At 50.8% G+C, this 25,011-nt stretch overlaps 2 protein-coding genes across 2 annotated transcripts; both read right to left on the bottom strand.

Annotated features, from left to right (window-relative positions):
- Positions 1 to 3,810: 3,810 nt before the first annotated feature.
- IL22RA1 (interleukin 22 receptor subunit alpha 1) lies at positions 3,811 to 10,392 on the bottom strand. The gene is made up of 7 exons (XM_061480232.1): positions 10,219 to 10,392; positions 7,963 to 8,095; positions 7,060 to 7,241; positions 6,633 to 6,817; positions 6,048 to 6,183; positions 5,682 to 5,803; positions 3,811 to 5,401 (listed from the first exon to the last, which is right to left on the bottom strand). Exons 1-7 carry the CDS (start codon positions 10,259 to 10,261, stop codon positions 4,349 to 4,351), a joined length of 1,854 nt encoding a protein of 617 aa, XP_061336216.1. The 5' UTR covers positions 10,262 to 10,392; the 3' UTR covers positions 3,811 to 4,348.
- Positions 10,393 to 13,482: 3,090 nt separating this feature from the next.
- Positions 13,483 to 18,252, bottom strand: IFNLR1 (interferon lambda receptor 1). The gene is made up of 7 exons (XM_061480226.1): positions 18,183 to 18,252; positions 17,234 to 17,357; positions 16,806 to 16,987; positions 16,259 to 16,401; positions 15,621 to 15,777; positions 14,956 to 15,083; positions 13,483 to 14,766 (listed from the first exon to the last, which is right to left on the bottom strand). The coding sequence occupies exons 1-7, from the start codon at positions 18,238 to 18,240 to the stop codon at positions 13,834 to 13,836; spliced, it is 1,725 nt and encodes a 574-aa protein (XP_061336210.1). The 5' UTR covers positions 18,241 to 18,252; the 3' UTR covers positions 13,483 to 13,833.
- Between the last annotated feature and the right edge of the window lie 6,759 nt (positions 18,253 to 25,011).

The following is a 25,011-nucleotide window of genomic DNA, read 5'->3' on the forward strand; positions in this document are numbered from 1 at the left end:
AGTGAATGCCAACTCCAGCCAAATCATGCCAGTGTATAATTAGATGGGGAGCTCACAGCAGCTCTCATGTCTTGGTTGGCTGCAGCTGCTGCACTTCCCTTACTGCGAGCGAAGGAAGCCTTGCTGCTGCCAGAACACTGAGCACCCAGGTCCAGCTGCCCGTGGTGGTATCTGAGCCTCTGCGGTGGGGTAAAACACCAGTGGCTGCTGGTTTGCCATTCATTCGAGGCAGGTTTGTGGTTTTGGCATTCACTATAAACATAAACTCTTCCCAGCAACGTGAGAAGTGGGGGCTGGTTTTTGTGGTGTTAGAAGGAGAAATGAAGGTTTGAACGTAGTGAAACTCTGGGGCTGCAATACCAGCGTGTGAGCCAGGTATTTTCCAGCTACATGTTATTAGAGGATCAGCACATCAGTCGTGGGCTTCTCAGGGCTGCTGGAAGTCTGGAACAGGATGTGTGCAAACAGAAGATTGCCACGCTGGATGAAGCTGAAGGTCTGTTCAGCCCAGTGTCCTGTCTCGAGAGTGGCCTGTAGCTTGTCCTGAGCTGGAATCAGTGCTTTATTGTTTCTAATAATCTTATCCCTTTCTGAACACTCTTTGGTTCTGGCCTCCACAGGGTCCTGTGTAAGTGGATTCCACCACCAAACCTGGCACAGTTGGAGGCACCCTACCTGTATCAGCAGGATCCATTCCTAAGAACTGATGTTTGCTTCATCATCAAAATAAAACCAAGATGAACCCCAACAGGATCATTCTCCCCTCAAGCCCGGTGTGTATGTGAAGCCCTGCTGCTCCACACACAAGGGCTTCTGTGTGAAGTTGATTTAGTTGCTCTGTGTCCAATATTCCTAAGAAAGCAATGAAGAGGAGTGGCTGGGCAGGCATGGCTGAGTATGATCTGGTGTAAGCTGAGCTGCCAAGGTGAATGTGCTCTTTTATTGCTTTTGAACAATTGCGTGACCACTCGAGTGCTTTCCTGCATTCGTATTATGAGAAGTAATGCGTAATTAGCATCTGTTCTGCCTAAGATTAACAATTTCCTTAACCTCTTGTCAAATCAACCCTCTGTTGCGTGTTTTAAGGAGAAGAATTTTAGCTTCTCTCTCCATCTGAATGGTGACTGCTTTTGTCACCTTTTTCTCACAATAATGTCCACCGCTCTCATTATCTCAGCCTGAGAAGGAAGGAGATGTTCATGGACAGTTTAAACCCTCTGAACCAAGCGTGAGGCCACTGCTGCACTGAATCTCCTGTCACTAACAGCAGAGCTGGTAGGCCAGTGTGGTGCCAGAGCTGAGGTACAACCTCTGCTGTACCAGGGCGCCCAGGACTTTCAGAGCTGCCCCATAGCTCTGCTTCATTCCGCCTCCAGAATTCGGCACTTTTAGTTTGTTCCCGAGGGAGATTTTCCTCCACGGACGTGTTAAAAAGTCATCAGTGATTCTTTTATAGTCTTTAAACAGCGGCAGAGCGAAGGAGGGACAGCACGAGCCTCAGCGGCGTGTGCAGCCCTGTGCCGGGGCAGACACGGCTCCTGGGTTGAGCCGGGAGGACAAAAGGTTAATGGTGGCGATTGGGTGACAGCTGCCGCATGTGTGCTGATACCCCTGTGACAACTGGGACTGCAATGCTCACCTGTCCTCGGCCTGGGAATTAGCATGGCCTTTGTGCGAGGCACTTGGAGTTCTTGTTATCTAGAGCTATTGAAACTGTTATCTGGAAAAATCAGGATAAGGAGGAGCAGGCTGCTGTAAGGTAGGGATGGCTGATACAGGGAGACCTTTGAATCCTGAATGTCCTTACACAGATGGGACAATCGAGTCCTGTACCTGTTTGCTGTGATGCCTTTTGACACAGACAAGGCTGTCAGTTTGGTTCTGAAAAGCCATGAAATGAAGGCAGTAAAGTCAGGGCATGGTGATGGGGGTGGACCAGCACTTTCCTCACACAGCCACAATAAAGTTCAGTGATGGCAACATCTCTTTCCAAGTCTGTCCAAAGAGGAATAGTTTTAGAAGGGATGATCTTCCTGTTAAATTTAAGAGGTGACTCATGAGACAAGAATCAAACTCCTCCTGCTTAATATATCAAGGCCTAAAAGACAATAACTCATCCGCGATCAGAGCAGGAAGTTGGGAATATAGCTGTCAATCACTTCACATGCGCTCTAAAAACCTGGTCCCCGGCTTTCTGTGCCTCGGTTCCCATCTCGCCTCCTGGGCCATCAGGATGATAGTTTATTACAGGCTGGATGTGATCGGACTGCATGACAGGGCTCTGCTGAGGGACTTGAAAAGGCTTTTAAATGGAAAATGAATTTTCTAGCTGTATCTTCAAATGCCCTCCTAAGGCCCCCTCCCCTTTCACACTATGCTGCCCTTACTAATCCAGTGCTGAGGGTCCTGTTTCACAACAGGAGCCAAAATGTTGTCATTGTGGCATTTGATTACTCCCTGGGTAACGTCCCTGGGAATGCTGTTGACACAAGATATGCAGCTCACAGGCAACTCTGACTAAGGTAACTGGCATCACTGGCTTGTCCTGCAGCCGCTCCGGGGGGAGCTGGAGGGTGGAATGTTACGGGGGGTCTCACACCCGTGGGGAACAGCACAGCTGGGCTCTGCGCCGGCGTTGCTGGGTGCTGAGGGTTTGGTGCCATAGTTTGGACGCAGTACATGAAACAGCTCAGACGACATTCCACAAAACCTTTGATCCTGAATGGCATGAAGTAAAGCTGACACAATGGAAACGTCCTTCCTTGCTGCCCAGACCGTGCACATCCTCAGACCAGTCATACCCAGTGCCGGGACAGCTCCGCACCGCATCTGGCATTTTAACCGTTTGGCCTCATCATCTTTGTTTGTTACCAGTGCTGGAGTCAGGGGCTGAACTTTTGCCTGTAAAGGTTCTGAGACTAATCCTGTAATGCTGGGTTGAGTCACCAGACCCCTTTCCTTCATGAGACTATGGTTTATTTGCAAAATCACTCCAAAACAAGTGGAATTTGGGCTTTCGCCTCAGCTCCCCTGGGCTGCGAGAACACGTGAGGGGCTCACGGTGGGAGCAGGCGAGCTCTGCTCTGTCAGCCTTTCCCTGGCCATGCCTTCCAAGCGAGTGCTTCCCATGCCACTCGCAGCCAGGATCATTCGTGCAGTTTCAGTTCTCTATGACGGCTGTCATCACACACTCCACTTTTTCACCACACCAGTGGAAATCAGCAGGCTGAACTGTGCTTTCCCCTTAATGAAACAATTGCCTGCTCTGTCCCCCGGTAAACACCATTTCACTTGCTTTTGGTAAAGGTGCAGTGCTAAAGGAATTTGTCTCTCAGTTTCCACTAGGTTTGGTTTATTCCAGCCCTGGAGGTGGCTGCATTGGTAACAGGGGCAGGGGAGGGCTCAGCAATCCTTTGCCATGCAAAGGGAGCACGTTCCTCATCCACAGTGTCAGTGAAGGGTGGGAGGAAGCAGCTCAAGACCTCCCTAGTTTCCCTCACAGATTACTGAGTGCATGAATTGAGATTGGTGTGAATTACGACTGAGGGTTGAACGGAGAGTCATGTAAATCCCCACGTTCCTGCCTCTGTGGGATGTGCTCCTGGCTGCTTTGTCCCTGGGGATTTTAAGGGAACGTGTGTCTGTTTCAGGGAAAGAAATGAGCAGCAGCTGAGAAATACACCCAGGCAGGGCCCAGACTGCACTAATCTGTGGCAGAGATGAGAATGGCTTTGTCTGCCCACAGGCGTTAATGGGCACAGAACTGCTGCACCAGGAGCTATTTGTACAGCTTCCGTGGCTGCTTTAAAGGCCAAGTCCACTTCATGGCAATAGCCTGTTGTTTTGCACAAAGCATATATCCAAGGGTAGAACACCAACAGATAGTTGATTCTTTTACTGTACCATGATGAATTTAATGCTTTTAGGTTTGCATATGTCTGCACCTGAATTCAAAGGATGGGTATGTCTTGGACCTGGGTCCTTGTGTTGGTAAAGAGCAAACATGGTTTCTGTTGTGAATTTTGCTAATTCAGTAAACTGAATCTGGAATTTGAACTTGAATCTTAACTCAGCTTTGAAAGTAGTCCAATTCATAATACATGTGAAGAGTATACGAGAAATAAAGGCCTGTTATTTAAGTGCAAAGATACAGTATTTCAGTGTGCCAAGAAGGATTTAAATCAGCAAGGGTAACCATCTCCCCAACAGAACAGGGGGAACAGTCTGACAGCTCTGGGCCAGTAACACAGCCAAGGTGAGTTGTGTCTCTGTGCATTGCATGGCTTGCAGGGTGGGCTGCCATTCCATACAAGCAAAGTAATCTGGAATTCAGTATCATTAAGGCAGCTTAATAAAACTCCGTGTTTTCATCCTGATCCCACAGTACTTTTAAGTCCAGGTCTTTGAACAGCATAGTGAGAGGAGTGCTGCTGTCCCGGCCTGCGGCAGTGTCTTGGGACACAGCGTTACCCAGTTTTGTGCAGCTGAGCCCCTTTATTGCTGTTAACGTTTCCATTTCTTGAGTCTCTGGGAACTGCAGTTTATTTGCAGGATGTGAGAATGAACCTGGCAACACCCAGCGCTCCGGGGTGCGCTCCGCAGGGAAGCTGTTGCCAGCACTGACTGAGAAAAGGAGAGCTTCTGACAGGGGTGACAGCAGCTTGTCCTCCGGAGCACAGTCTGTGTCAGCTGTCACTGCAGGCACTTCTGCTGTCTGTTTTCTGTAGCATCCTCCTTGTTCCGGCAAAGGCAGTGGCAGCCGGGATACAAGCACTTTCCTTCCCATCCCGTCAGTCTGCAGCAGCAGCTGCTGTGTTTGCTGAGGGCTCCCCTCTAAGAGAAACGTCTCCCCTGTGTCACTGCTGTCCCACAGTGCCAGGTTTGGTCCCTGTTCTTTGTAATTCCCATGGTCGTGGCTCTTGCCCAGCACCTGTGTTCTGAGCTTCCCACCAGCAGAACAATCCGGAGGGACTCCCTTCAGCATTTGCTTTGGCTGCACATTCTCCTTGTCCGCATGGTCTGTGCTGTCGACACACACCCCATAGGTGAGGGGCAGGACTTTGCTGGATGTGGCAGTGGGAATGCTCTGCAGGACTTTGCTGGATGTGGCAGTGGCAGTGCTCTGCTGGTCTCCGTGAGCAGTGTAACCCATGGGAGCTGCAGTGGCCACACAGGGCGGCTGCGCAGGCAGCCGGAGCGTGGACACATCCGACTGCTGCCGATACGGAGTCTCTGGTGGACGGGAAGACCATGGTGGCTCCGGTGCTGTGTCCACACGTTGGCTGATCTGGGGTAGCTGCGCTTCGGAGATCAGAAGTGAAGGTTTGGATAAATTAATGGGCTTTATAATATGCTCCACTGTCAGTGTGAGAGGCTGGAACGACGAAATCCCTCTGAAGTCCTGTTGACATAAATAGAAAGACATGAGTTATTAACAGGAAGCCGTGATTTTTAGAAGTTTGCTTTAGATTCTGTAAGATTTTCTTTGGGGAAATATCAGTAAAAGCCAGGAACAACCCCCAGCGATCTGCTCTGCTGGCAGAAGGATTCTGTTTTTTTTTCCTGGGGAATGACCCTTCATAGGAATACAGACCATGCACCCTCGGGCAGCAACGCTGGGTAAGTGCCTGCACGGCATCCCAGCGTTCCAGAGCTTTGCTGCAGTGCTTCAGAGCACTTACCAGAGACATGGGCTGTGCGCTCTGCTGCTTGACGTACTTGTAGATCCCAAGGCTAACGGCAGCAAACACTAGTCCAGCGCAGAGGGCGAGTGCCACGGAGCAGTACAGGAGCCACGTGTGGTCTGGTTAGTGGGGCAGAGAACAAGTGGAAAGGTAGCTTCAGAGGGTTGGGTTAGAAGAGCCATGAGATGAGACGAGTGACGTTCTAAGTCTAGGCTCATAGGACTAGATTTTAAATTAGAGAAGTCAGTGCTGCTTCAGTATCTTTAGCAAGGCCATGTTATCTTAAACCAGCTGAAAATCAGTCCCTTTTGTGCATCCAGTATCCCAGCTGGATTTTTAAGTTAGCAGAGTCAACAGCCTCACCTGCTAGTGTTTTAACCCAAAACACTTGAGATTTGCTGCTTCTCTGGAGGAGAGATAAATATACTGTTCCATTATAGTCAGTGTCTGGGTCCAAGTTGGAAACTTCAAATTCTTTGTTGTGCTCATTCTTTGTCCACTGTTTACAATAAAAGCAAATTCTGTATTTTAGAGAGATTAAATACATACATTTTCTTCAGATTGCAAAATTCAGCATCACGTTTTGTTTACTAATAAGATGCTACAGGACTAGAATTCTACATATACAGGATCCTAAATATATCACTTGCTTTCACCTGTTGCTCTATTGAATTTTTACATTTGAGTTCCTTAATGCTTGCACTGCTTCAGTGGTTCTTTGGTTTAGTCCCATATCCTGGGAATCTCCAGTTCTTTCCCAGCATTTTAGAGGAATTCTGGAATCTTTTCTGGAATTTTAGACAAGTTCCTCTTGTCTACTGCAAGTCAAAGACTCTGACACTTTCCCTTGCACATGAGAAACCCATTCATCAGGTGAAAGCTCTGAGAGTCTTACGTGAAATGTGACATAGGAAAGTCAGTGGCTCACGGCCAGAGGTTGTGCTTTACCTTTTGGTGTGTCCTTTGGTTGAATATTGTTAAGTGATATTCCACAGCACCAAATTTGCTACAGACATCCTCTACGGTTAGCTGCCGCTCATCCTCGTCTCTCAGCGGAGTGTAGGGGGGCCGGATAAGGAACTTTATGGAGCGTACATACGGAATGTACTCCACTGCTGGTGCTCCAATAACGGCTGGAAAAGATAGAACAGGCAGCTGAAGTTAAAGCTGATATGTTACCAGATCATCTTGTGTGCATCTCAGACACCTCCTCAGGCTCACTGCCCATACCAGCCTCCCTCAGGCCTTCCCTCCCTTCCTAGCCAGCACGGAGTGCTGCACTACTGAAAGGAGAGGAGGCACTGTTCTGACCCTCAGCAAGACTTGGAACGCGTCCCTCCCAGGCAGGATGACAGCTGTCGGCAGGGGTACGTACTCTCTTTCCTGGGTTCAAATCTTTCTGAGCGTACCCAGTTGGAGGAGCAGTGGCTCTGGGCAGTGGCCCTCACCCTGGCATAGTAGTGCTCCGTGAAGTTTTCTGTTTCACGAGTGAGGTTGCAGAAGAGCTGTGTGATGCTCTGGCACTCAGGCTTGTTCAGCCAGGATTTTTCTCCATACCTTAGGACAAAAAAAGCTGTTAGTCACTTTTGTACAACAGAAGCAATTCAGCCCCCCTCTACAATGACCCAAACAGGCTGTTTTGCCAACTCTTAGTGGTTCTTAAATGTATTGTTGCAATCAGCAAGTGGCAGGGGATGGACAGGCAAAGGAACAGGGGAACCTCCCCTGGACTCCAGCCTGTTCTGGCTGCTGGCTTGTGTGTGGCGATCGCCTCGAGGAAGTGCAGCTTGTTGCAAGGTATGCATGGGAGTGTCCTGCGAGTCAGTGGCTCTGGGGCTCTCTGCCCAGCTCTGACACTGGATGATTACTGTGGGTTTGCTGCAGGGTTTGCAGACCGCCCCGAAGGACAAGGCTATTGCGTAGCGCTGGTCTGGTTTCGCTTAATTTTAGGGACTGAACCAGAGAAAGACATTTGCTATTACTGTATTTACAGGAAACTGCAGCAGAGAGAGAAGGAAGTTGCTGAAGGCAAAGAGTAGCTCAGAAATGGAGCAGAGTTGGCAACCCAAGATGTGAAACTATTTGCTTAACTGGGCACCATCTACCAGTTTAAATAACCCTGTCTTGTACTGAGTTCTTGTCTGAGCAGAACCGTTTCCATAACAGTAAAACACGTGGCAGGAACAGCAAAATCTGCTTTTCTTTCTCGGGCCTTCTCTCTCTGAGAACAGTGTCCCCAGGAATAACAGCACTTCTGAGAGAAGCAAACTTCACATACTGCTTATATTGGACATCAAATGTGGTGCCAGGGGGAATGTCTGCTTCTGTTTCCCATGTCAGGATGTTCTCAAAGTTTGTAGAAGAAAATGCTGCACGTTTCAGACATGATGACCTCTGTGTAGTCACAATGCCTACGGAGCAAAGAAACTAGTGTTAAAATGCATAATGTGGCATCCCAGCCCTCAGCTGAATGTGGGCCTGGTGCTGCTCAGCCTCTTAGCCAACAGAAGTACCAGGCACAGCACCTCCAGTTTGGTAAAGGTGGGCTGCACAGCAGATGCTTGAATGGGACAGGACTTGAGACCCTGCACACAGCACTGCAGGTACCTTGCAGATTGTTGATTCATCACCAAAAAATGTAAGTCAGGAATTGTTACAGAACCTCAAAACCTCATGAGTCAGAAAGAGAATCCTTCCGTTCCTTGTCAGCTTTCTTTTGAAGTGATTAAATAGCTGGAAACCCAAGAACAGTAACCTGTTTTCAGGGCTGGATTCATGGCTGTGAATGTCTCTGCTTTCTGCCCATACTCAGGGAAGTGACGTGTTGTGATGAGTCTCACATCACTGAAGCTGTGACTGCCGCTAACCTCCAGTGCTCCGTGTTTGCTTGGATGGAGCCTGCCTGCTCACAGCGATGTGCTAAGACCCAACGCTTGGACTCTGATCTGGGTGTGCCGGCGTGAAGGCAAACAACTCACTCAGCTCCCAGCACACGAAGCCCTGTGCCGCTTCCCTACGGAGGATGGGTCCTGGCTCTGGTGAGCAGAGATGCCACTTGCCCCTGACAAACACGCCCCTGGGCTGAGCTGCCTCTAGAGCAGAACACCCCGCCATCCACCTGCAGCAAACTGGCTCTGAGCAGGCACCACAGACAAGTGTCCTGGAGATTTACGGCTCTCTCCTGTCGGGAGAATGCACAGTGCAGAAGTGTCTCAAGGCTCATTCTCGAGACCATCCAACTCGCAGAGGAACCTTCAGAATCTGTAAGCTGTTTAAATTCGAATTGCAGATGCGTCCTCAAAGGGAAATACTTTGGACATTACTCAGCTCTTGGTTTGCAGTATCGATAAACACCTTGAACACACCCGGCCTTCAGCCTGCCCTTGCTGAAGACAAACAGTCCCATTGTGGTGGTGGTAAACAGACACTCCAAATCAGTGAGTGCCCCCATGAAAAAGTGGTGTGGTAAGTAAGTAAAAGCAGCACCATTTTACAGATGGGAAAACTGGGGACCTGAATGGGGGTGACTTGGACAAGATCACACAGAGCAGTTGCGTTAGAGGAGGGACTAAAGCCCACCAGTTCCTGGACCCTCACTCCAAGCATTCCCTCCAGCTGCCTCTCTAGGCAGAGCAGCATAGACCCAGTTCTCAGTCCTGTGTCTGGCATTTGGGAAGGGAAGCGGCACTGAAATGGATTGCAGTCTGCTCTGGCTTTTGCGCTGAGCTCATCTGCAGTTCAGCCCTTGCAGTTCAGCTCATGGAAGACTCAGCACAGGATTCCTGGCAAGGCCGAAATGCAGCAGTCAGTCCAAAGCAAGTGGATTTCCCTGTGTGAGTTCCATGAAAACTGAGTCACCAATGCTCTCATTGTTTTTCCACATTTATCCATACTAAAACACAGTTATGCAAAGCAGTTAACACAAGCACAGTCAAGTGTGGGCAGGGAAAGCCCGGGATATTCCCCAGCATTGAAGTCCCTCTGGTTTAGAAGTTTCGGAAGGTGCCTTCCCGCCAGTGCAAGATCACCAGCACAAGAGCAGATGATGATAAGGTTTCTTGCTGTAAAGGTGGCATTTGAAAACATAGCAAGTTTATCCCTGATTCACCTGGAGCGAGTTTGCCACATGTGGAGTAGGTTTAAATGGCTTTTAGGGATCCCTTGTTTGTATCTCGTTTGGAATTTGGCCTGTTCATTTGTGTCTCTGCTTAAGACTCATGGGGACTGATCCAAACCTTCCCGAGTCAGTGAATATCCTTTACTCCTGCAGATTTGGGTTCTAACATCAGTGGCAAACACTTTGAAGTAAAGTGCTCTTTTCTTCTCCCTATTAATCCTTGGAGCACAGAGCACACCCACAGTACCTTGAAGGTTTTAAAAGGAGAGGAAGGCAGAAGAGAGCTTTTGTACAACCTCAGGCAACAGCTTGTTCTCCAGGTCTTGTTTCAGCAAGCACTACTGGGCTACTTCCCATGCTGCAGGATCAAACTGAAACAACCATCATCAGTGACAGAAAGGAGAAGTCAGGACTTACCGACCACTGAAAGTGCAGCTAAGACGATCAGCAGCTTCTTCATGAATAGCTGTGTGAGCTGGGCTGGGGAGCAGGCAGCCGATCTGCGTGCAGGTGAATCACCTTCTCCAGGAGCTGATCTGGTGAGGAGGCTGTGCTGGATTTGTTGCTCAGTAACAGGCTGCGGAGCTGCTGAACTGCCGCACGCACACCTGAGATCACCGGCTACAGGTCTGTGCGCATGTGTGAGAGCAGCTGAGAGTGACAAGAGCAAGAGGAGCACCTCTCCCTGCTGGGCGCGCACACCTCCCTGTACAAAGGTGCACAGGCCAGAGGCTTAGAAAATCTCCAGCTTTTGAAAGAGAGCCAAGTGCCATTTTGCTGACAGCTTCCTGCCCCAGCGCCCTCACGGAACTTTCTCAGGTTTGGGGCTTGCTTTTCTGAGCAGGTAACTTCGACTCACAAAACTCCAGAAATTCAGCCTTAGTGCTGTGCTCCTCTTGGCTGGAAACTGCTGGGAGCAAGCCCCCATTGACTTAAGAAACACCCTCCAATAACTTCGTAAAAGGAAGGTCGGAGGACCACTGGTTTTAAGCTCTCCCACTGTCCTCGTCGCTCTCCTCAAGCCCGGAGGGTCTCTCTTGGCATGGGAAGAAGTCACCTTCCTGCAGGAAGAGCCCGTGCTGTCCGTGGCTGTTCTCAGAGGCCAGTGTAGACCTACAGTCCATTCTTGTGGCTGCTTACAAGACAAAGCTCTACTGAGTGTCCTGAATGCTCTATGCAAAGAACTGTAGGCTTGTATGAAATCTAACAAGAAAGAGATGAAGTTCCTGTTCCATAGCAGGCTGAGTTTTACAGGGTGGTAAGTTACATTTTCAGGCTTTACTCAGAAGAGGGAGAGATGTTTCCTTCTTCAGTGAGAAGTGGAAGCTAATTGCCTGTCCCCAGATGTGGATCTGGAACCACCAGATGTGTGTAACCTCCGAACAGCTGCTTCTGCTTCCCAGGATGGCAGAACGGGAGAAAGCCTCACCCGTGCAGCCTGCATTTGAGGCTTGGGAAACTCCTGTCACCACTGCTTCTCCATTTTTATGTTACAGCTGTTCTTATGCCACAAACTGGGTTACCTCCTCCCTGGCTTACTTCTCTGGTTTACTCTTACCCCATGGTCATAACTGCTCCCTAAATGGGGAGGTCCTGTCCACAGTCCTCTGTTTTGCCTAGGATTAACTGGACCACTGCATGAAGATGAGGTTCCACCCAAGCAAATCCAACTGGATTGTCTCTTGGAGCACTGAGAACATTCATGTTGGGATTGCTTCAGCCCTAGAAAACCTGTAACAGGAATACCCACCCTAAACCACAGAGGCCAGCTGTGCACTAAACAAATTCTGCTGTCACTGTTCCAGCCTTAAGGCCAAACATGATAGAGGATGCTCAGGGGCTGGAGCACCTCCTGTATGGAGACAGGCTGAGAAAGTTGGGGCTGTTCAGCCTGGAGAAGAGAAGCTGCGTGGAGACCTCAGAGCAGCTTCCAGTGTCTGAAGGGGGCCTATAGGGATGCTGTGGAGGGACTCTTCATTAGGGACTGTAGTGATAGGACAAGGGGTAACGGGTTAAAACTGAAACAGGGGAAGTTTAGCTTGGATCTAAGGAGGAAATTCTTTCCTGTGAGGGTGCTGAGGCACTGGAATGGGTTGCCCAGGGAGGTTGTGAATGCTCCATCCCTGGCAGTGTTCAAGACCAGGTTGGATGAGGCCTTGGGTGACCTGGTTTAGTGTGAGGTGGCAGGGGGTTGGAACTGGATGATCTAAAGGTCCTTTCCAACCCAAACTGTTCTATGATTCTAAATTGCAGCCTCTTCTGCTTACCTCTACATCTCATGGATTTTCTGTCCCTGAAGTTCCCTGCCTGCTCTGGGATTGATAGGGCTGTGCTCTTCCAGCCATGCCACTGGTGCATAGCTGTCAGTTTGTCTTTCTCCTCTCACTTGGACAAATGCAGAGAGGCCTCACAGATTTACTACACAGGACACATCTACCCACCAGCATGGCCAGCATCTCCTTAGGGACAATGCTTCGTCAGGATGTTCCTACTTGCTAAAAGGAGGTCCATTCTTTCCTTCCTTCATGCTTCTGCTGCGAAAGGAGCCAGGAGAGGGCAGAGGTGCAGTGCACGTGAGACTTCAGTTTTAAGACTATAACTTAAAACTTTATTTCTGCCTGCCCTTCTCTACTTACTTTTCAAATAGCCCAGGATCCACCTCTCTGAATCTTTTGGTACCTGAACATCTCCAAAAGATCCCAGTGAAGAAGACATGCAGCAGCGGGATGCAGCCCTTCTGGCCCCAGCCTTTCCTGCAGTTCCATTCTGACAAAACCTGGACAAGACAAAGAGCTGATCCCAGGCCCTGTTTGCAGAGCTGAGACATGCCAAAATAATTCTGTAGAGGTTGCACAACTTCAGATCTTCCTGTAACTCAAAGCCCGGAGGTTTTTCCTTGATTGCACAAGAAGATGGGTGGTGACTATGGATGGTCTGTATCTTTCTAAAGGAGCTGGAGGGATTGCAGTGCAGGAGGTACCCAGGACACTTTGTGGAGGACAGATAAGAAAGAAAAGCAAAGTTCTAGTTAATAAATCTTTTCTCCCACCTCCCCTTTTTACTTTACTTCAGAGCCTTCATTTGTACATCTCCTTTCTCGACCCCTCCTACCACCCCTGCCTCTCTCTGCTTGTTCTCTGGATTCCCTGAGGATGTCAGCTTCAGTGCCCACCCTCAACACCCTTTCCTCATCCAACTCTGAATACAGAGAATGGCTGTTGTGTGCCCCCATCTTACTTTTAACCCTTTGCGTTTCTGCCTGTCCTTTTACTGCAATGAAATGAGGGAGTTTGTTTCTGTGGGATGTGAAATACACTGAAGAGGTTGGTACTGCTCGTGCCTCCCCTGTGCCTTTTGCTTGTGAACTTCTGATCAGATTCTTTGCTCAGAGAACTGGTCACAGTCCTGGGCTTCCAGTGACCCAAAGTGATATGGCCAAGAAGCTCCTGGGATTCCACTTCCAATAGGAAGCCCATAATGGGGTCCTGATTTAAAGTAGGATGTTTGTCAGGTGAGATACCCTCACCCTCTGTAGTTCTGGGAAACAGAAAACCACGCACACACGGAGTTATGTACCAAAATGTTATTGCCTCTGCAGCAAGCAGCTCTCAGCCTTTCTGCACCGCAGGGGGATTCCACCTTCGGAAAGTGTGCTTGTGTAACCCCCACATAAATACACACACACACACACACACACGTGTGCACGCTTCTCACTGTGACTTCACTCTCTTGAAGCAGAGAGGACCCTGGGGAGGTGTCAGTGCGCGCTGCTCCGCTGGCGGGTTCAGAGCCATCGCACCTTACCACGGCTGAGTGGTACAGAGGGATGGTGAGCATCACTCGTTACCTAGCACCAAAAAGAACCCTTTTGTCTCCCTAAAGCCACATGCCTCGATAGGCCAGACATCAGTAGAAACTCTGAGTGAATAAATACAGAAAGCACCTCTGTCTATCCTTGCTCTCGTTTGGGTATCCCTGCCTGGATACCTGGAGCTCTCCAGCATCTGCCTCACTGCAGAGCTGCTGGGCACTCTACCTCCTTCCCGTGTAATGTGTGTGCTCGTAGCCTTTGAATTTAAACTTGTGATCGTATTTTTCCTCCATATTTGAAGTTTCAGATGGATCCCTGAGCACTGTCCCCTCCATAAAGCTCTCACTGTCACAGTCGCTTGCAATGCCTTCATCTTCTGCCACCTGTAATGTCTGTAAGGAAACGAGCAGCTCCATGCTGGGATCCACACTGAGCCAGGAGATCTCCCCGAGCCGGGCCTGCAGGTCAGCTTCTGGTTGCTGGAAACACCCAGGGGAATGATGACCCTGCCTGTGCAGGCAGTGCTCACCGCCTGGGAGGCTGAAACAAGCGCCCTTCATCAGTGTTTGCAGAGGAGCCGTTCCCAGGCATTCATCCCTGGCTGTATCCTGCTGTCCCTGTTCCCTCGGACCTGGGAATCTCACATCAGTGAGCGATATTCTTCCCAAAGAGGAACTGTGAGAAAGGGACACCCTCTCATTCCCTTGGGATCCTGAGGTGTCCACTTCATTCGTTCTTATTGGAAAGAAAGAGAAACCCAAGGTACTTAGGTCAAGCAGAGATTCACTGTCCATGGAGAGGCCTCTAGATCTGGAATCCAAGCTGGATTCCCCCTGAGCTGTTCTGGATGCTTGACAGTTGAGATGTCTGTTTGGAAACTGCATTTCAGTGTATGGGGTGAAAGTACTGCTGTCTTCTTCCTCCTCCTCTTTCTCCAGTGATGACAATGATGATGATGACGATGATGATGATGATAATGATGATGTTGATGATGGGGAAGAAGCCACCCATGGTAGGTTGTTTCTTCCTGAAGTGTTGTTTGTCTTCCTTTGTGATATTGGCTTCTTGGTGCAGATGAGACAGTCCCTGAAGAATTCCTCTTTACTGAACTCACAGTGGAAGGCTGGTCCAGCAGCTTTTAACTGAGAGAAATCCTACCAGGAGAAAGAAACAAGACACATGGATAGCAAGTTAGTGATGCCCTTTACAGAAAAGTTTGGATAGAGGAAAGCTTACTTACAATGGGACTAATGAACACAAACTGGGAAGTGCAGAACTCCCAGTTACCCTCTGACAATCAGTGAGACCTGGATGCAGGAGGGGACCTCCCAGTTGGGCCATACCAGAGCGTGAGGCATCTTCTTTCCCTTAACGTCTTGTGTCAACAAGCAGGTGATGAAGGCACTTGTCAGAAAGATGGGCAGGACAAACACAGGGATGGTGGCAGAAAACAGGAACTTCCATTCCACTGCTGAAAAAGACAAAAATGACGTCCTTCTGGTGGTATATTTTATAGTAACAGCGGGCTCTATACTCAGCTTTGCTTTCCCAAATCTCACTGATTTTGTCTTTCCAAAATCTCAATGATTTTTAGGCTCAAGATCCGTGTTCTACAGATGCAGAAAGGGGAAAACAGAGTTGTCTAAGATGAAATTTAAGTGAGAGTCACAGCCACAAAGGAGTGTTGATCCCACCAGTGCCTTACTTGGCACTGTGAAAAATGAGGCTTTATTCACACACATTTCAGGATAAATTTGAGTATTCCTGAGATTTCAGTGTGAGCCTCACTCAAGGGCAGTATTTCAGGATTATCAGAAGGTATTTCAGGGTTTGATTATTCTAATGCAAACGTTTCTACCGAAAGCAGGAACCTTACGCTAGAAGCTCCGGTCAGTCAATTTCCCAGGAAGCCCATTTTTTTCAGCTGAAAGGCTAATTCGGGTGGAAATCTTTGCCTTCAATGTGCCATTTGATGTCTCACTGCATCCTGTCCTCAGCAGGGCCATACCTTTGTGGTTCAGCAGCACACACACCGGTCGGGAGAATTTGCTGTGCTTGAAGTCGATGTTCTGGAAGGAAGATCTGGCACTTAAGCAGTAGTTGCCTCTAAGGGCAGTGGCATCGATGCTCACCGTGTTCTTCCTAAAGATGCCTTCATACTGCTTCTGCTCAGAAACACAAAGAACAGAGGCTTGGATAATTGATTCTTTCATCATTTGGGTGGTTCTCTACCTTTTTAGCCCTCATTGTGAGTGGCTCAGTGGTTGGAAAGTGCGTGGAGAGGCACTTATATCTTGATCGTTGTTTGTGGCAAGCATCTCCCTAGGGCACAGGGATTCCAGGGTGGGATTTCCAGCTGGTGCTGGGCTGTTCTGCCATGGCATGCTGTTAGTGGTACCCAAACTCAGCTATTGCCCTGTTACACTGACTGTAGTGTTGCCTCCCCATGACATCTTTCCGACAAAAACAGGGAACTACCGATAAAATAAGGATGCTCACACACGTCTACTTTTCTTCTCCGGCTTTGGTTTCATTCTGGTTTGGCCATTTCATTTTCTTCAGTCCCTCCCTGCCCAGAAATGTGAAGCTATTTCAGTTCAAGCTGGGCATCATTTTCTATTTCATCTACGTGCCACTTTTACTGACCTTGTCATCAGATCCAGCTTCCCAGAGGTTCAAGTCATACATCCAAGAGATGCTCTCCACACAGGTGGCCAAAGGGAAGGAGGCATTCACATGGAGTTTGTTCTCCTTGACCTTCACATGTAGCTCCGGGGGAGCCAGTTCCACTGTAATGGAGTGACCAGATGTAAGAAGAGTGTTTGCTTGTGCCCTGCTTCACAGAAGGAACACTCCTCTGTGACTGATCTGCACTTCTTACTCCTATCTTGTGATAGGCATGAAGGATGGAGGAAGGCAGGGGAATACCCCTGTTTTATCTAACATATCCCCTCTGCTTTGTGAAGAGCTGGAAGCCTCTTTGTTCACCTGGGGCACTGATGAGCAAGTCCTGCCGCTTGCTACAAGACTGATTTTCAAACAATCCTGGCTCGTTGTCTGTGCTCACTCAAATCTCTGCTGTTCCTAAGGCACCTTGTTGCTGTTTCCATGGTGTGGGGTCTCCTCATCTGCTCACACCAGCACTGTTTTGGGGATCCAGCTTCATCCACGCTGGAGCCCAGCAGACACTCACCATCCAAATAGTATTCCTTGAACTGTGATTCTGCCCATGGTGACCGCAGCTGTCCAGAAACAGCTTTTACTCGAGCCCGGACTTTAACAAACAAGCTTGGCAGCACACAGGTCAGATTGCAAGAGGTTCTGTGGGTATTTTTGCAATGAGGAACCTTCATCCATTTGCCCAGGCGTTCCTGGCTAAAGGAAGAGACAAGCATACCATAATATTAGACATGTTGGTTTGTTGTAGAGCAGGAATAAGGGAGAGGGTTGGAGGATGGGTGCCAAATCTTGCTCAGAGCTTGGAGCATTTTCCAGTTGGGTAAGGATTGGGTCTGGTGAAAGGATGCAGTCAGGTCAGTGTTCATCACGACAGGGATAATACGCATGTGAGGTGTTGGCTGGTGCTGTGCCTGCCCTTGGACAGCCTCTGTAAGCACTTACCTTTCGTACCGCACAGTGTATGTCATGTCGGGGGGAGAGCCCTCTCCTGGAGCCCAGGTTAAAATCATGTCAAAATCCTTCGAGAGCAGCGTAACGTTTTGAGGAGGGGGGAGTTGACCACGACCTGATCGAAAGGGAAAATTACATGAAGGATTTAAAATATCCTTGGGGATGGGAAGTATCACCTGGGTTTGAGCAAGGGGGTTTCACAGTTCATTCATGACTGGAAGTTGTGGAAACAGGTACGTGTTTCATGTCGTCCCGTCCTCCTCATCTCTTCTCAAACATCTTCAGCTCAACAGCTTTTAAAATCAGCATCCACGTTTGTGTGAACCATCCTGCTCTGTCATTTGGATTGGATTCCCCAGTGTCTCGCTGGATTTCACTGTGACCTGTTTTCAACCCCCAGACGCCAACCTGCCTCCCAGCCCCAGGGAAGGCAGACACAGGGGCTCTGCTCCTTCAATCCCAGTTCCTTGAAGGCAGATCCTACCCTGAACGCCTGGGCTGCAACATTGCACACTTCCCACTTGGGCTTCCTTGGCACCTTTTGTTGCCAGTAGATCACAGAATCATGGAATGGTTTGGTTTGGAAAGGACCTTAAGATCATCCAGTTCCAACCCCCTGCCATGGGCAGGGACACCTCACACTAGACCAAGTTGCTCAAGGCTCTGTCCAACCTGGCCTTGAACACTGCCAGGGATGGAGCATTCACCACTTCTCTGGGCAGCCTGTGCCAGCGCCTCAGCACCCTCACAGTAAAGATCAGTACATACATTGCACACCTTCAAAAGACACATTCCATAGGCAGATTTTAAATTGCTGTTTCTTTACAGTGGAATATTTCACTTTACATGAATCATTCCCATTTGAACTGCTTAATTCCCTCCCATGGGCAGAGCCCCAGAGCCCAGTGCAGTGACTGCAACAGTGGCGGCTGTACCGTACCTCTCGCCTGGCGCAGGAGGCACAGTGCCAGCAGCATTCCGGCTCCCCAGGTGCACATGCCGAAGCAGAACTTTCCCACTTGTAATGGATTTCCTTTCTTGCTACGTTTCCATCATGCTGTTTTCCGGTATGGAGCTGTATGGGTTACGGAGGAGCAGCGGTGAATGCAGTGCACAGCGTGCGCATCCCCACTTCCTGGTGCGGCCCGGAGGCAGCACCCCACCGGAACGGGAGAGGAGTGATGCGAGATGTGGGAGTGCTGTTCGTGAGAGGGAAAGGTAAAGATCGCAGCACTACGCCCTCCAGTGTAACCAAGCAACCCTGGTCACAGGGCACGTGTAGAAGGAGCGCTAGGAACGGCACGAACCTTACCTGGTGAGGCGCCTCATTAGGAAATGGACCTTTGGAATGTACCTGTGTGGCTGTGAAATATTAATACAAATCAAATGAGGTTTTACTGCATGAGGTAGATAATAATAGCCTAGCAGTATTAAAAGCAAACATCCATCAGTAGCGTGAGAGATTATGGTAGTCTTGTGTCTACAAGAGATCAAGGATTTTCTCTTCATTTATGTTGCCAGGTTAAGAATGTTTCTCAGGAGTTAGGGAATTATTTTACAGATGGGGAAGTGAAGTGCATGGGGACAGGGATCTGCCCCTAAAGCGTGGGCAAAAGAAAGGACTTGGGTCCTTCTGATAAACCCTGGGGCTCTGTGAGTGCTGGTGCTGGAATTCCTTTATCCCTTGCTTGCCACTTATCAGTTATTAGCCATGAACCCCAAAACCCCAGCCAAGAGCAGGACTGGTAGCCAGGACTGTACCAACACATGGACTGTTCTTGTCCCCGTGTGGCCTCATTGGTGAGCGTGTTGGCTGCCGGCCTTGGCCTTGGCGGCTGTGAAACCTGGAGGTGGTTGTGGTTGCAGCACTCGGTACCTTCAGCTCCGGAGCTCTCCTGGGGCAAAGCTCAGTTTCGAAGTTGGCACGGAGTGTTACAGCCTGACTGACGTGCCTGGGGTCCCGGTTGTTTCTCTGCCCCGAGCACAGGGAGAGGACAAACAGCCCGTTGGTTGTGCTCTTTGGTTGGCACATCGGCTCCTGCTGTGCCCCTCACAGTCACCTCCGGGCCTGTGCCATTAGGAAGGGGAATGGGAGAGGGACACAGAAGGTCACACCAGCGCAGGGAAAAGGGGCGTCTTCCCAAGATAGAGCACCCCTCCCTCCCCAGCAAATGGCCCTTTGCTGCACTGGTGAATGTCAGGTTCTGGGTACTCAGTGGCAGAAGAGGTGATGGAGCTGGGTTGTGCTGGCAAAAGCTGGTATCTTTGTCACAGTGGCATCAGATGAACATGGTGTGACTCAATGGGAGAAGACATGCTGACAAATCCTTCAGTCACAGCTTTCTCCAAAAATCTCCATTTCTTCTTACCATGGGCTTCCGTGCCCAGCACGTTTCTTGCTCCATGGCTGGTTTGCTGCCCCTGTTTCATTTCTGTCAAGTTTCTCTTCCTCATGCAAATAGAACTAATAATTCTCGATAAAGAAAAACCAGCGCTAAGGGTCTGGAGGGCTGCAGGTCTGTTCCCTTTAGCATCCAGACTGCAGAGCTGGTGCCAGCACGGGGCTCTTACGCTTCCTGAGCCAAGAAGGAAGCAAGCCAAGGGCAGACCTCACGGAGATCTTGCTGAACCCCCGGGCAGCTTCTCTCGAAGGCGCCGTGTGATGTTCAGTGAGCATCTGCGGGGGGTCAGTCCTACCGTCACTGCTGGCTCCGGTGGGACACCTGCCCTGAAATCTGGGCTGCCCCGGCCGCTGTGCCCACGCTCCCTCTGCCCTGAGCCTGCCCGAGGCTCTGCCCCGGACACTCGAGTGTCGGGGGGGACGCCACGAGGTGTCGCTGCCTGGCAGACAAAGCACGGGCTCCTCCAGCCACGGGCTCACGGCGAGAGCGGCTTAAAAACCTTGGCAAGCCCCGCCGCAGCTCCTGCGCCCTCTGCATCGCCTCCTGCCCTCCTGGGCAGCGCTTCTGCCTGCAGGAGCGCTTCCAGCAGCATCCTCCCATGGCAGCCCAGCGCTCGTGCCGTACGCACCGTCTGCTCTCCTGTGTGCGATGGGCTGGCGGCAGGGCTGCCCCTGGGCGTGCTGCAGGGACCGGAGGGTTGCAGCAGGATGCTTGGTGCTGCAGAGGGCTGGGCTCGGTGTCACTGCCCGTCGCTGCCGCTGTGCCTGTGCGCTCCCCTCTTTCACTCATATGCAGCATAAATGCTTTGGGATGGGTCTGTCACAGTGCCTCGTCTGTGGGTCCGTCTGCCGCAGTAGCGATGTACCCGGGGAACTCTCGGCTTCCCACCTCTCCACACGCAAGGGGTGATTCAGCCTGTCCTGAGGCAGACTGGCTGACACCTTCCTTTCTCGAGGAGGGGCACTCCAGGAAGCACAGTCTTCCTCTTGGGAGGAGGGCACCGTTCGGGCTGGGGTGTGATTTTATGAAACCTTTGGAGTCAATAGGCAGCACCAGGTGGTGTCATCCCAGCTCCTTCCTTCTGCTCTCACCCACCCAGGCACTTGTTCTGCAGATCTGTGTGTGATGCATTCGGTGAGCTTTGGAGAGTGACTGATCCCACCGAGAACAAACCCACACATGAAACAACGGACCAGGGCATCCCTGATATGAATGGCACATTCCCCGTGTGCTCTTACACTAATGGCAGCACCAGGTTGTGTGAGGGGGTGGCTGAGCGTTTCCAGTTTCTTAAAACATGAAGCAGCCTATTTTTGTTTCTCTCTGAAATGCTGAGAGCTTTTTTATTCCTGAATCGAACAAGATGATGCAGTTGGACAAGGTTTCTATTGAAACATGGGAGAGTTTCAGCTCAGCATGTTCTGGGAAGAGCGTTCTCAGTTCCTGTAGGACAAAGCTCATTCTCCTCCAGTGGCTCTCACAACCCTGTGCGGGTGGGATTGCTCAGCCTAAGGGACCGCTGCAGGTGGGCACAGGAGGTGGCACTTGTCCTGGACATTCTGGACGCTGAAAGTCTTTGGGAATGAGAGTGGCATCTCCCAGTAGTTCTCACTGGATGATGGGAGAAACTTCTTAAAGGAATGTGATCCAGATTGACAGTGCTCAGAAACCAGCCTGGCATCCAGGCCACTGAGTGTTTGGGCTTGGGGGAAATTACTTTGGAAGGTTTAGGGAAGAAAGTGTGGGGAAAGGATGGGATGAGCCAGGACCAAAATGCTATTGGGAATGAAGAGGTTAAAAGAGCTGCAGAGATGGGCAATGCCAGATGGTAAAATAAAATGCAGCAGTGTCCCCTTGACCCAGACAGGCATCTGGGCAGCCTGTCACCGGGAGGAGAAGATAATGGGCTTGATTTGTTTTTAAAACCGGGTCTGAAAAGACTTGGAATGAAAAGCAAAAACAAAACCATAAAATGTTCCCCATACAAGTGCTGTGAATCATTTCATATCCTTTATTTTCTCTTCTGGGCCAGGGTTTTTAAAGGAACTTGAGCTTTGCCTGTACCCAGCCACTGTAGCTGACACAGTTCTGATACAGGGGTCATGATTTGGAGGTGGTGTGCACAGGCTGCTCCTGATGGTAAGGAGGACACAGCAATCCTGTACAGACACTGCACCCCGTAGGTGAACCTTCATGTTAGGGGTTGTACCTGTGTCATGGTTTCATTAGACCACCATACTCTGGCAGGTATTAGGGGTGGTCAGACAAGGCTTGAGGAGCTGCCCAAGGAGAGCACGGCGTTGCCCAGCCCTTTCAGACCTGCACAAGCAGCATGTATTGCCAGGGCAAAGGGAAGGACCCTACTCCACTGTGAGCCTCGTTACTGTTAATATGGCACGCTGGTACCAGAGGGGACAACCTTCCCCTTGTCTCCTCCCCTGTAGCAGTGATTCAGCCCATCCTGCACCATCCCTTGCTGATTTAGTGCTCAGCAAGTGCAAATCTGCAGAGATTTGGGGGGTTCTTCAGCAAGAGAAGCCCCTGCTGAGCGAGACACAAACCGGGCACTCAGGGACTGAAATCCTTTCCGCCAGCAGCTTTCACTTCCCTCACAACAAGTGCATGGGGAGAAGAATCTTTTATGGGATGTTTATGGGATGTGGGGAGGGCCTTGCCCCTTCTGCAGGTCACTCCCGCCGCAGCGCGGAGCTGACGGCATTTTTACCTTCCCTGTGCCCTGCTGTTTGTGTGCAGCTCTGCGCGCTCATGCAGACCTCAGCTCAAGTCCAAACTACCACCAAGTGGGCACAGCTGGGACCCTCGAGCTGCCCTGGGCCATGGGGCAGACACGTGGGGTTGTTCTGATCAACTGGTGGGCTCATTCCCATTGCCCGCTGCTTCTCTGGCTCTTCCTGACGCCTGTCCCTTCCCCTGCACCGTGCCTTTTATTCATGCTGAAAGCAGCCAGGGAGCCTGCCTGGACATGCCGGAACGGCGAAACTCCGGAGCACACGGAGTAAAACATGTGCTAGCCCACAAGGTGCAGATACAACAACACGGGAATGTCCTGGGGGCACCGTGCCTCCCGAAACCCCCGGCTCTCACCGATCAGCGTGGGAAAAGCGGTGGGGACCCTGCATGTTCCAACAGAGAGAGCCACTTGATTCTAGCAGCCTGTCTGTAGGACTCCCTGAGCCAAACTGTGCTCTCGGGGTCACCCCGCAGCTTCGGAGTGTATCCCTCCCCCTTACTACGGGCCATGGTGTCACCCTGCCTTGGCTCTGGGCTGCGGGATGCCGGTACACCGGCCCCGGCTGTGAAACTCCACTGCGTGGCAGGAGGGTGCAGGGATCTCTCTGCACCACTTACAAGCAGGGAATAAATTCTGTCTTGAGTGGATTTCACCCAATGGTATTGAGCGTACATGCTGGGGAGGAGGAGAACAGCATAGGGAAGCCGTGTGTGTTCTGTATCTGTGATTTGAGCCGCGTCAGGGGAAGGTGGGGTGTCTGCAGCAGTGGGTGTGCAGGCACAGCCAGAGTTGGATTTCCTTGGCCAGGCTGCACCAAGCGATTCCCCCCCAGCCACCCATGGCAGCAGGTTCCTGGTGGGCTGGGTCGTCGCTGTTTGAATGTTTGTGATGTTTTGCATCGCAGCATTTGGATGCCAAAGCTCTACAGTGCTGTAAAAGTTAATTAGCCAGATAACTAATTAAAGACTTCTCCCTTTTATCGTTGCCAGCTTGCAGTTCAGAAAGGGGCTTGTGTCAAAGTAAATCCAGCAACACAGCCCGGTGAAAGAAGTGATAAACCAGTCAGGATCCAGTTAACCATCCTGGGGACTGGTGTGGGAAAATCCCATCTCCCTGTCACTGGGAAGGTCCCAGTGACACCAGCAGCACCAGCACAGCTCACCCGGCTGTGGGTGCCTCTCCTGAGGGGTTCCTGCTGTGGAGGGGAGGGTCACAGCCTGGCACTGGGTGGGGGGGACAAAGGTTTGTAGGTGCCAGCAGGAACCTGGTGTTCGCTGCGGTGTTGGGAGAGTCCCTGTGAGGGTGATGTGGCCTTGGGGACCTGGTTTGATCTCCCTGGAAAAGGGATTTACCAGCGTCTGTGGGGCTCTGGGCTCTGAGGGGATGCACAAGAGGCTGGAGCACAGCCTGCTGAAACAAGCCCTCCTGTGCTCAGGGAGGGTCCCTGTCTGTCAGCGGTTCTCACTGGAAGGGAGGAAGATCTCACTGGACATGCAGACATCGGTGGTCTCCAAGGGGACCACTTTTCTCTGGGTCACTGCATAGGAGATTCATAAAATGAAAACCCTAACTCATCAGCAGAACATGTCCTCATTCACCTGCACCAGCAGGGCCAGTGGTGTCAGTGCCATCCCCTCGCTGCAGCAGCGTCCTGGGGTCCTTCTGGCTCTAGGGGATGCGCAAGGAGGGGCTGGAGGGCAGGAGAGCAGAGCTGAGGTTCAGGCTGTGCCGCTCTGGCCCCCGGCCAGCGGACGTGTTCTGCACCGCGGTGGCAGCGGGCCCAGCGCTCCCACCCAGGCTCGGGAGAGGGGCCCATGCTGCACGTGCTGGATGCGCTCCGGGTCCCGACTCTTGTGCAATCCCAGCGGAGGGTGGTTGAGTGTTTGGAATTCCAGCGAGCTGCCCGGCCCTCCCTCCCCACCGAAACAGAGGGGACTTGGTCAATTCCAGTGTCCCAGGCTGTGGAGCGCACATGGGGGGTGATGCTGGTCTCACCCAGCAGCCTGTAGGTCTGAGGCTTGTGGGTTTGATGCCACGGGTGCTGAGCTCAGGCCCCTGGCACACATTTGCCCCAGATGAGGATCTGGCCGCAGTCCCGATACCGGGAGCATGTGCTTCCCACCCCCGCTGCTATCAGGCCCAGCCCTCAGATGACAAGAATTTAATTTCAAGGCTCAATCTCTTGTCTGAACAGCTCCCTCCCTCCCCCTCTCTGATGAGAGGAAAAGCTTCGGAGAGGCATCCAGGCGAGTGGGAAAGCTTCAGAGAGAGCTGTCTCTTGCCCTTCAGCCATCCAGGGAGGAAGAGCTCATCTGAATGAAATGAGGATCAATCGGAGAGAGGCATGGGAAAAGCTGGGAAAAGGAGCCTCCAGTGATGTATATTCATGGGGGGGAAAACCTCCCCCAGACATGCAGGAGCTTTGATGAAAACCCTCCCAGCTGTGCTGTGCCTTTGAAGTGACACAGCAGAAGCGCATTCATGATTGCTCAAGAGATAGAGGCAGATGAGTTCTCAATCAGCTGAATCCTTATATTTAGGATAGACTTTAAAGCTTGCTTTTTATAACTCCTTCCAAAATTAATGAGAGTCATCTGCACGGCTCCCCATCACTC

The sequence above is a fragment of the Pezoporus flaviventris genome, unplaced genomic scaffold (genome assembly GCF_033815535.1).
Source record: "Pezoporus flaviventris isolate CSIRO_AGI_PZ_B2104156 unplaced genomic scaffold, CSIRO_AGI_Pfla_v1 ptg000176l, whole genome shotgun sequence".
In the NCBI taxonomy this organism is placed as follows: domain Eukaryota; kingdom Metazoa; phylum Chordata; class Aves; order Psittaciformes; family Psittacidae; genus Pezoporus; species Pezoporus flaviventris.

Excerpts from the sequence above, each read along its gene's own strand:
- IL22RA1 (XM_061480232.1), bottom strand. The coding sequence starts at position 10,261 with ATGAAGAAGCTGCTGATCGTCTTAGCTGCACTTTCAGTGGTCG. Across the intron at positions 6,818-7,059 it reads ATTTGAACCCAGGAAAGAGA|CCGTTATTGGAGCACCAGCA; the intron begins GTACGTACCCCT and ends TATCTTTTCCAG. Across the intron at positions 5,804-6,047 it reads TTGGGTTAAAACACTAGCAG|ACCACACGTGGCTCCTGTAC; the intron begins GTGAGGCTGTTG and ends CCCACTAACCAG.
- IFNLR1 (XM_061480226.1), bottom strand. The coding sequence starts at position 18,240 with ATGTGCACCTGGGGAGCCGGAATGCTGCTGGCACTGTGCCTCCTGCGC. Across the intron at positions 16,988-17,233 it reads TACACTGTGCGGTACGAAAG|CCAGGAACGCCTGGGCAAAT; the intron begins GTAAGTGCTTAC and ends CTCTTCCTTTAG. Across the intron at positions 15,084-15,620 it reads TGTGCTGCTGAACCACAAAG|CAGTGGAATGGAAGTTCCTG; the intron begins GTATGGCCCTGC and ends TGTCTTTTTCAG.